The 11,775-nt window shown below is 43.8% G+C and overlaps 1 protein-coding gene across 1 annotated transcript; it reads left to right on the top strand.

The window, feature by feature from the left end:
- The first annotated feature begins 3,410 nt into the window (after positions 1-3,410).
- On the top strand, positions 3,411-11,137 carry LOC143803879 (uncharacterized). The gene is made up of 5 exons (XM_077281640.1): positions 3,411-3,637; positions 3,732-3,942; positions 4,036-4,195; positions 4,307-4,722; positions 11,127-11,137. The coding sequence occupies exons 2-5, from the start codon at positions 3,828-3,830 to the stop codon at positions 11,135-11,137; spliced, it is 702 nt and encodes a 233-aa protein (XP_077137755.1). The 5' UTR covers positions 3,411-3,637; positions 3,732-3,827.
- The last annotated feature ends 638 nt before the right edge of the window (positions 11,138-11,775 follow it).

Genomic DNA, 11,775 nt, shown 5'->3' with positions numbered 1-11,775 from the left:
AAAAAGGATTAACTTGATCACTAAATGGTGTAGTGCGAAAAAAGTCAAAACGCCAAAATTACGTTTTTTTGTCATCGCGACATTGCATTGAATTGCAATAAGGGGCGATCAAAAGAACATATCCGCACCAAAATGGTATCAATAAAAACATCAGCTCGGCATGCAAAACATAAGCCCTCACCCAACCCGAGATCACAAATAATGGAGACATTACGGGTATCGGATAATGGTGCATTTTTTTAACAAAGTTTGGAATTTTTTTCACCACTTAGATAAAAAAGATAAAAAGGAACCTAGTCATGTTAGGTGTCTATGAACTCATACTGACCTGGAAAATCATGATGGCAGGTCAGTTTTAGCATTTAGTGAACCTAGCAAAAAAGCCAAACAAAAAACAAGTGTGGGACTGCACTTTTTTTGCAATTTCACCGCACTTGGAATTTTTTTCCTGTTTTCTAGTACACGACATGGTAAAAACCAATGATGTCGTTCAAAAGTACAACTTGTCCCACAAAAAATAAGCCCTCACATGGCCATATTAACAGAAAAATAAAAAAGTTATGGCTCTGGGAAGGAGGGGAGCGAAAAACAAACACGGAAAAATGGAAAATCCCAAGGTCATGAAGGGGTTAATAGAGCTTCTCTATAACTGAAAACAGGAACTCCAACCCTAATAAAGATCTGTCTTATAATACAGGACGCCCAAGCCGCCACCACGACCATACGGTTCTTCTGCGTACTTCCTAAAGTTGTGCTTTGTAGCCCAAGCAAATGCCGAATTTTCATTTCACAACATAAACTTTATACATTATTAAACAGATTTCTTAGACCTGATGAGGCTGGAGCTGGAATCATAAAATGCTGGATTTAATATAAGGCTACTTTCACACTAGCGTTAACTGCATTACGTCTCAAAACGTCTTTTTTCAGAAAAAACGCATCCAGCAAAACTTTTTGCTGGATGCGTTTTTTTCCCATAGACTTGTATTGGCGACGTATGGCGACGGATTGGCATACGTCGTGTACGTTTTACGACGGATGCGTCGAAATTTGGCGACACGTCGTCTCAAAAAAATGTAGATTGTAACGTTTTTGTCTCCGCCTAAAAAACGTGTCGCGACGCATCCTGCGGCATACGTCGTTGGCTGCAATGGAAGCCTATGAGCGACGGATGCGTCGGGACACGTCGGACGACGCAATACAGCGCTGCAATACGTTTTTTTTACACTGAGCATGCTCAGAAGAAGTATTTTGTTGCCAATTGGTCAGACACCCCCAAATCTATATAAACCTGGCCTGGGCCTTCAACCCCACATATGCCTGCAAGACCCAGAGAGGAGAAGAGACTGCCAGCAAGACCCCAGCCAGCCACAAGACCCCAGCCAGCAACAGGACCCCAGCCATAAGACCCCAGCCTGACACAGGAGCCAGCCACAGGAGCCAGCCACAGGAGCCAGCCACAGGAGCCAGCCACAGGAAGGAGCCAGCCACAGGAGCCAGCCACAGGACTCCAGCCACAGGAGCCAGCCACAGGACTCCAGCCACAGGACTCCAGCCACCATAGAGCCAGTGTGAGTATTGCAATTTTTGTGTGCATCTGTGTGCCTGTGCATTTCTGTGTGTATGAGGTACTACAGAAAGAGCTTAAAACCTGAAGAGAACCTGAGGCCTGCCATCGTCCTGCACCAGCCAGTGCCATGCTAGAGTCCAGATCCACCATGATGCCAGCCACTGTGAAGACCTGCAGCTCCAGCCAAAGGATTGTCAGCCTTTTGTATGTGTGTGTGTGTATGCGTCTTCTGATTGGGTTCACCTTTCTGCCTTTGTTGTACATATGTGTATTTGCATAAAGCTATGTGCGTGCATGTGTATGTGTGTATTTTTGTACGGCTGTGTGCTTTTGTATCATGTGCCTGCACCTTATTATGCCTTTGCCAATCTTATGCCTGTTCGTGTGGGAGGGTATGTGTCCATGTTCAGGATTGCATCAGGATTTGGTCAGGATTTTCCATCAGTATCTGTAAGCCAAAACCAGGAGTGGGTGATAAAAGCAAAAGTGTGCCTGTTTTCGTATTATACTTTACCTAATTTTTACACTCCTGGTTTTGGCTTACAAATACTGATGGGAAATCCTGACCAAATCCTGATGCGATCCGGAATGTGGACACATACCATGCATGTTTGTGTGCGTCTTGTTGATTGCATGTGCATTTGTCCATGCTGTAATTGGTTATTTGCCTTTTTCTGATGTATTGACTGTATAGTGGTCTGTGCAGCATGTGGTTTAAATGTGTTTTTTTTTTTTTCAATCTGATGTGTTTTTTAAAAAAGTCTAGCGGTCTGCAGCTTGTGGTTTGAATGTGTGTGTGGGTTTTTTCTATTTAATAAAAGTGTTGATTTTATTTTAATTACAGTTATAACCATTTGCAGTTGAAGTACTTGTATTTAAAATAAAGAGCATGTCAGCTCCTAATTGTGATTTTTAAAAAAAGAGAGAAAAAAAATAAAATAAAATGTTTTTTAAAAAAATGTCCGTAGTATTATTTCATAAAGGTAAATTTAAAACTGGTGTATGTACCAATGGTTACACATGCAATACAGGGTTGGTTGAGGGCTCATTTTTTTAATAAAGGTTAACCTGTAAAGTTTTTTTTTTTTTTTTGGGGGGGGGAGGTTATTTTTTTTAAATAAAATGTGTCAAATATATTTTTTCATTGTGTTAACATTTAAAAATTTAATTTTTTGGGACATGGAAATGAATGGTATAACGTGCAACTTTTTGGGGGGTTTTTGGTGTTCACCTGTATGAACATTTCTGACATCATTTTAGTAGGGTGCTTATCGTTGAACATTACCTAGTTCAGGGGGTGGTCTAACTATAGATCCATTATACATATTAACAGATAAACCAGGACCGCAGCCGCTGCCCACCAGGACCACAGCTAAGAAGTGTTAGAAGTAAGTTTTGAAGACCCCCAATCTGCTACTTCAATGTGTCGAGCAGATTGCAAGTGTCTCTTTAACTTACAGAAACACCAGGACCACAGCCGCTGCCCACCAGGACCACAGCCGCTGCCCACCAGGACCACAGCTAAGAAGTGTTAGAAGTAAGTTTTGAAGACCCCCAATCTGCTACTTCAATGTGTCGAGCAGATTGCAAGTGTCTCTTTAACTTACAGAAACACCAGGACCACAGCCGCTGCCCACCAGGACCACAGCCGCTGCCCACCAGGACCACAAAACAATGTCCTCTTCTGACAGCCCTCCTCCACAGCAACAGCGTGTATCGGTAAGTTAACACAAAAAATGGGTTTATTTTTTTTCGCTTTTTAAAATTACATTTTGATGTCTAACCACATGCATAAATTATGTTTCAACAGGAAGCTGAATCAGATGAGGAGCTGTCAGAAGGGGGCGAGATGGGTGGAGAGATGCAAGTGGAGGAGGAACCAAGTGTAAGTAGTGGTGAAACAGTTGCTTCGCACATCACACTGCACCATACACAAAACAGATTACTAAACACCTGCCTACCTTAACTGAGAATTTGTTTACTTTATTTCAGGCTGCTGCTGCTGCCGCTGAAGGCTCTCCCAGAAACTCCCAGAGTCGGCGGACTCGTCGCCGCGGTCGGCCATCAGTGAGTTTTTTTTTGGGGGGAGGGGGATTTTATTGGTACTTTAGTATTTCAGTGTACTAATTTGTTTGTTTTCCTTTTTTTTTTTTTGACACAGGCTTCACAGCGTGCTCCCGCAGAAGAGGATGATGATGATGACATTGACATCGATTGTCTCATCGAGGAGGTTCGCGAGCGGGAGCCGCTGTGGAACATGGCTGACCGCAGGCATGCTGATACCGGTGTCACCCGTCGGCTCTGGGACGAAGTGTGTCGCAACCTGTTTCCAAGGCGGGAGAGCCTTCATCCTCAGCAGCAGAGCAAACTAGGTAAGTATTCACTTTCCAGTGATGTTTTGAGATGACTGTAATGTATTGCATTTACCAATTTTTTGTTTTTTCTATTGATTCTTGTCTTCACAGTTGGAAAGGTTAGGAAGCGGTGGCGGTCACTGAGGGATCGCTTTAAGAGGGAATTCAACGATGAGATGAAGGCCCCGAGTGGCTCTGCAGGAAGGAAGAGGAGCAAATACAAATATGGCCAGGCCCTCTCCTTCCTGAGGCGAACCATGCTGAGCAGAGTGTAAGTATTCTACAGCCCACTAATAACCATGTTAACCTGTCTACTTAGTTTGCTTTCAGTCAGGGCTTTTTAATTCCAATGTATTAATTTCTTTTGTTTTTTCTTTCACAGCACCTTCTCCAGCCACCGGGCGCCTGCATCTTCCTCTGCGCCCTCTGGAGCGATCCCTCCTGAGTCCGCCACTGAGGGCCACGTCGGTAGGCCCCACACCTCTGTCCCCTCCTCTGACCCCTCTGTCCCCTCCTCTGACCCCTCTGTCCCCTCCACTTCATCCGCCCCAAGCAGTGGAGCATTATTGCAGGCTTCATTGCTCGCATCTGATGCTGAACAGTTAGCGTTCCCTTTACCCCACCCCTCTGATCCTGCCACCTCGACACCACCATTAGGTTCGTGGCGGCAGCGACAGAGGGGTCAGGAAAGGAGCTATGCTCCTGAGTTCTTACACCTGAATGCATCCTTCCAAGGCTCTTTCAAAATTTTGGGAGAGCAAGTGACTGCTGGTTTCAACATGGTGCAGTCACGCATCAGTGAAACAAGCCAGGAAACCAGCAGTCGCTTGGATAGGCTGCATTCAGCTGTAAGTCCCGATCCGGCCAATATTTTTTTCCAATCCATGCTCAGGAGCATGGAGAAGCTTTCTTTTGAGCAACAGATGCGGGTAATGAATACCTGCCATAATGCTCTACTGCAAGCCGTTAATGAATCTACCCACACACCTACCCACACCTCCACTCCAATTCCACCCCAGGCCCCATTTCCACACCATACCCCCCATTACCAAACTCAGCCCCAATACCCACACCAGCACCATTACCAAACCCAGCTCCAATCCCCACACCAGCACCATTACCAAACCCAGCCACAAACCCCACGCCAGCCCCACTACCCTACCCAGTCACAATACCCGACCCAGTCCCCACAACAATCCCGGCCCCCAGACCAAAGTACTTCCCCAATGTTTTCTTTACTCAGCTTTTCTCTTCCCCCTACCCCAACACCACCCCCCTCTGGTCAGCCTCTTGGTTTAACCCCCCCTTCCACTGCACCCCAAACAAGTAGGGTTTCCCCACCTATCGACGTGGTCCAACCTTCCTGCCCCCCCTCCTCTCATATCTCCACCCAACAGTTTGAAGACTTGTAAATATGTTTTTAAATGTTTATGTCAAAAAAATTTTGCAAAGTTTTCCAAAAAAAAAAAGGAAAATAAAAAAAATCTATTTTTTTGGCAAATAAAAAAAAAAAAAAAAGAGTTTAACCCCTTCACCACCAAGGGTGGTTTGCACGTTAATGACCGGGCCAATTTTTACAATTCTGACCACTGTCCCTTTATGAGGTTATAACTCTGGAACGCTTCAACGGATCTTGGCGATTCTGACATTGTTTTCTCGTGACATATTGTACTTCATGATAGTAGTAAAATTTCTTCGATATAACTTGCGTTTATTTGTGAAAAAAACGAATATTTGGCGAAAATTTTGAAAATTTCGCAATTTTCCAACTTTTAATTTTTATGCCCTTAAATCACAGACAAATGTCACGCAAAATACTTAATAAGTAACATTTCCCACATGTCTACTTTACATCAGCACAATTTTAGAACCAAAATTTTTTTTTGTGACGGAGTTATAAGGGTTAAAAGTTGACCAGCAATTTCTCATTTTTACAACACCATTTTTTTTTTAGGGACCACATCTCATTTGAAGTCATTTTGAGGGGTCTATATGATAGAAAATACCCAAGTGTGACACCATTCTAAAAACTGCACCCCTCAAGGTACTCAAAACCACTTTCAAGAAGTTTATTAACCCTTCAGGTGTTTCACAGGAATTTTTGGAATGTTTAAATAAAAATGAACATTTAACTTTTTTTCACACAAAATTTATTTCAGATCCAATTTGTTTTATTTTACCAAGGGTAACAGGAGAAAATAGACCCCAAAATTTGTCGTACAATTTGTCCTGAGTACGCTGATACCCCATATGTGGGTGTAAACCATTGTTTGGGCGCAGGGCAGAGCTCGGAAGGGAAGGAGCGCCATTTGACTTTTCAATGCAAAATTGACTGGAATTGAGATGGGACGCCATGTTGCATTTGGAGAGCCCCTGATGTGCCTAAACATTGAAACCCCCCACAAGTGACACCATTTTGGAAAGTAGACCCCCTAAGGAACTTATCTAGATGTGTGGTGAGCACTTTGACCCAACAAGTGCTTCACAGAAGTTTATAATGCAGAGCCGTAAAAATAAAAAATCATATTTTTTCACAAAAATGATCTTTTCGCCCCCATTTTTTTATTTCCCCAAGGGTAAGAGAAGAAATTAGACCACAAAAGTTGTTGTGCAATTTGTCCTGAGTACGACGATACCCCATATGTGGGGGTAAACCACTGTTTGGGCGCATAGCAGAGCTCGGAAGGGAAGGAGCGCTATTTCACTTTTCAATGCAAAATTGACTGGAATTAAGATGGGATGCCATGTTGCGTTTGCAGAGCCCCTGATGTGCCTAAACATTGAAACCCCCACAAGTGACACCATTTTGGAAAGTAGACCCCCTAAGGAACTTATCTAGATGTGTGGTGAGCACTTTGACCCAACAAGTGCTTCACAGAAGTTTATAATGCAGAGCCGTAAAAATAAAAATTCTTTTTTTTTTCACAAAAATTATTTTTTAGCCCCCAGTTTTGTATTTTCACAAGGGTATCAGGATAAATTGGACCTCAAAAGTTGTTGTCCAATTTGTCCTGAGTATGCTGATACCCCATATGTGGGGGGGAACCACTGTTTGGGCGCATGACAGAGCTCAGAAGGGAAGGAGCTCCATTTGGAATGCAGACTTAAATGGATTGGTCTGCAGGCGTCACGTTGCATTTGCAGAGCCCCTGATGTACCCAAACAGTACAAACCCCCCACAAGTGACCCCATATTGGAAACTAGACCCCCCAAGGAACTTATCTAGATGTGTTGTGAGAACTTTGAACCCCCAAGTGTTTCACTACAGTTTATAACGCAGAGCCGTGAAAATAAAAATTCTTTTTTTTTTTCACAAAAATGATTTTTTAGCCCCCAGTTTTGTATTTTTACAAGGGTATCAGGATAAATTGGACCCCAAAAGTTGTTGTCCAATTTGTCCTGAGTATGCTGATACCCCATATGTGAGGGGGAACCACTGTTTGGGAGCATGACAGAGCTCGGAAGGGAAGGAGCGCCATTTGGAATGCAGACTTAAATGGATTGGTCTGCAGGCGTCACATTGCATTTGCAGAGCCCCTGATGTACCCAAACAGTACAAACCCCCCACAAGTGACCCCATATCGGAAACTAGATCCCCCAAGGAACTTATCTAGATGTGTTGTGACAACTTTGAACCCCCAAGTGTTTCACTACAGTTTACAACGCAGAGCCGTGAAAATAAAAAATCTTTTTTTTCCCACAAAACTTATTTTTTGGCCCCCAGTTTTGTATTTTTCCAAGGGTAGCAGGAGAAATTGGACCCCAAAAGTTGTTGTACAATTTGTCCTGAGTACACTGATACCCCATATGTGGGGGTAAACCACTGTTTGGGCGCATGGGAGAGCTCGGAAAGGAAGTAGCACCGTTTGACTTTTCAATGCAAAATTGACAGGAATTGAGATTGGACGCCATGTTGCGTTTGGAGAGCCACTGATGTGCCTAAACATTGAAACCCCCCACAAGTGACACCATTTTGGAAAGTAGACCCCCTAAGGAAGTTATCTAGATGTGTGGTGAGCGCTTTGACCCACCAAGGGCTTCACAGAAGTTAATAATGCAGAGCCGTAAAAATAAAACAAAAATTTTTTCCCACAAAAATTATTTTTTTAGCCCCCAGTTTTGTATTTTCCCGAGGGTAGCAGGAGAAATTAGACCCCAAAATTTGTTGTACAAGTTGTCCTGAGTGCGATGATACACCATATGTGGGGAGAACCACTGTTTGGGCGCATGGGAGGGCTTGGAAAGGAAGGAGCGCCATTTGGAATGCAGACTTAGATGGAATGGTCTGCAGGCGTCACATTGCGTTTGCAGAGCCCCTAATGTACCTAAACAGTAGAAACCCCCCACATGTGACACCATGTTGGAAAGTAGACCCCCTAAGGAACTTATCTAGATGTGTGGTGAGCACTTTGACCCACCAAGGGCTTCACAGAAGTTTATAATGCAGAGCCATAAAAATAAAACAAAAATTTTTTCCCACAAAAATTATTTTTTAGCCCCCAGTTTTGTATTTTCCCGAGGGTAACAGGAGAAATTGGACCCCAAATGTTGTTGTCCAATTTGTCCTGAGTACGCTGATACCCCATGTGTGGGGGGGAACCACCGTTTGGACGCATGGAAGGGCTCGGAAGTGAAGGAGCGCCATTTGGAATGCAGACTTAGATGGAATGGTCTGCAGGCATCACATTGCGTTTGCAGAGCCCCTAATGTATCTAAACAGTAGAAACCCCCCACAAGTGACACCATGTTGGAAAGTAGACCGCCTAAGGAACTTATCTAGATGTGTGTTGAGCGCTTTGACCCACCAAGGGCTTCACAGAAGTTTATAATGCAGAGCCGTAAAAATAAAACTAAAAATTTTTCCCACATAAAATATTTTTCAGCCCCCGGTTTTGTATTTTCCCGAGGGTAACAGGAGAAATTGGACCCCAAAAGTTGTTGTCCAATTTGTCCTGAGTGCGCTGATACCCCATATGTGGGGGGAACCACCGTTTGGATGCATGGGAGGGCTCGGAAGTGAAGGAGCGCCATTTGGAATGCAGACTTAGATGGAATGGTCTGCAGGCGTCACATTGCGTTTGCAGAGCCCCTAATGTACCTAAACAGTAGAAGCCCCACACAAGTGACCCCATTTTGGAAACTAGACCCCCCAAGGAACTTATCTAGATGTGTTGTAAGAACTTTGAACCCCCAAGTGTTTCACTACAGTTTATAACGCAGAGCCGTGAAAATAAAAAATCTTTGTTTTTCCCACAAAAATTATTTTTTAGCCCCCAGTTTTGTATTTTCCCAGGGGTAACAGGAGAAATTGGACCCCAAAGGTTGTTGTCCTATTTGTCCTGAGTACGCTGATACCCCATATGTTGGGGTAAACCCCTGTTTGGGCACACGGGAGAGCTCGGAAGGGAAGGAGCACTGTTTTACTTTTTCAACGCAGAATTGGCTGGAATTGAGATCGGACGCCATGTCGCGTTTGGAGAGCCCCTGATGTGCCGAAACAGTGGAAACCCCCCAATTATAACTGAAACCCTAATCCAAACACACCCCTAACCCTAATCCCAACAGTAACCCTAACCACACCTCTAACCCTGACACACCCCTAACCCTAATCCCAACCCTATTCCCAACCGTAAATGTAATCCAAACCCTAACCGTAACTTTAGCCCCAACCCTAACCCTAACTTTAGCCCCAACCCTAACTGTAGCCTTAACCCTAGCCCCAACCCTAGCCCTAATGGGAAAATGGAAATAAATACTTTTTTTTTATTTTTCCCTAACTAAGGGGGTGATGAAGGGGTATTTGATTTACTTTTATAGCGGTTTTTTTAGCTGATTTTTATGATTGGCAGCCGTCACACACTGAAAGACGCTTTTTATTGCAAAAAATATTTTTTGCGTTACCACATTTTGAGAGCTATAAATTTTCCATATTTTGGTCCACAGTCATGTGAGGTCTTGTTTTTTGCGGGACGAGTTGACGTTTTTATTGGTAACATTTTTGGGCACGTCACATTTTTTGATCGCTTTTTATTCCGATTTTTGTGAGGCAGAATGACCAAAAACCAGCTATTCATTAATTTCTTTTGGGGGAGGTGTTTATACCGTTCCGCGTTTGGTAAAATTGATAAAGCAGTTTTATTCTTCGGGTCAGTACGATTACAGCGATACCTCATTTATCTCATTTTTTTATGTTTTGGCGCTTTTATACGATAAAAACTATTTTATTGAAAAAATAATTATTTTTGCATCGCTTTATTCTCAGGACTATAACTTTTTTATTTTTTTGCTGATCATGCTGTATGGCGGCTCGTTATTTGCGGGACAAGATGACGCTTTCAGCGGTACCACGGTTATTTATATCTGTCTTTTTGATCGCGTGTTATTCCACTTTTTGTTCGGCGGTATGATAATAAAGCGTTGTTTTTTGCCTCGTTTTTTTTTTTTTTTTCTTACGGTGTTTACTGAAGGGGTTAACCAGTGGGCCAGTTTTATAGGTCGGGTCATTACGGACGCGGCGATACTAAATATGTGTACTTTTATTGTTTTTTTTTTTATATTTAGATAAAGAAATGTATTTATGGGAATAATATTTTTTTTTTTTTTCATTATTTTGGAATATTTTTTTTTATTTTTTTTTACACATTTGGAAATTTTTTTTTTAACTTTTTTACTTTGCCCCAGGGGGGGACAATACAGATCGGTGATCTGCCAGTTTGCATAGCACTCTGACAGATCACCGATCTGCGAGAAGTGCAGGCTGCTTCACAGTGCCTGCTCTGAGCAGGCTTCTGTGAAGCCACCTCCCTCCCTGCAGGACCCGGATCCGCGGTCATCTTGGATCCGGGTCTGGAGCAGGCAGGGAGGGAGGTAAGACCCTCGCAGCAACGCGATCACATCGCGTTGCTCCGGGGGTCTCAGGGAAGCCCGCAGGGAGCCCCCTCCCTGCGCGATGCTTCCCTGCACCGCCGGCACATCGCGATCATGTTTGATCGCGGTGTGCCGGGGGTTAATGTGCCGGGGGCGGTCCGTGACCGCTCCTGGCACATAGTGCCGGATGTCAGCTGCGATATGCAGCTGACACCCGGCCGCGATCGGCCGCGCTCCCCCCGTGAGCGCGGCCGATCGCGTATGACGTACTATCCCGTCGGCGGTCATACGGGCCCACCCCACCTCGACGGGATAGTACGTCAAATGTCGGGAAGGGGTTAAATAAAATTCTGATTATAATTGTACTCTTTGTGTGTCTGTGGATTTATTAAGGTAATATAATAAAAAAGGTTTAATAAAAACAAACACCAGACATGTTAAAGGTATAACATAATGGTTTTACTAGCAAGAAAACCACGCTTTTGGGCCTTTTTTTTTTTTTTTTTTTGGCCAGAAAAACATTTTTTACATAAACAAAACACATGGAAAACAGGTTACACATGGGAAACAGGTTACACATGGGAAACAGGTTACACATGGGAAACAGGTTACACAATCATGTCTTGCCACGGGATCCGCCCGACAGGTGAGACAAAATAATCGGCAAACTGGTCCCTCATCCTTGTAACTGAACTTGTAGAGCGAACCGAGCTGCTGCGGTAGTCCCACAAGGTGGTCTCCAAATCTTCATCATCCAAGGAAACGGGCTCCTTTGAAAGGACAAAGTTGTGGAGCACCACACAGGCTTTAACTACCTCGTCTATAGTTGTTGTTTTCAGCTTGATAGCCGTCAGCAGAACTCGCCACTTCGCCGTCAATATGCCAAAGGAACACTCCACTACTCTTCGTGCTCTAGTAAGCCGGTAATTAAAGACCCGCTTGGTATGGTTTAAGTTCCGGCTACTGTATGGTTTCAGTAGGTGC

Source organism: Ranitomeya variabilis, chromosome 2 (genome assembly GCF_051348905.1).
Source record: "Ranitomeya variabilis isolate aRanVar5 chromosome 2, aRanVar5.hap1, whole genome shotgun sequence".
Taxonomy (NCBI): Eukaryota; Metazoa; Chordata; class Amphibia; order Anura; family Dendrobatidae; genus Ranitomeya; species Ranitomeya variabilis.
The sequence above is the reverse complement of the archived record's forward strand: the minus strand, read 5'-3'. Positions and strand labels throughout refer to the sequence as shown.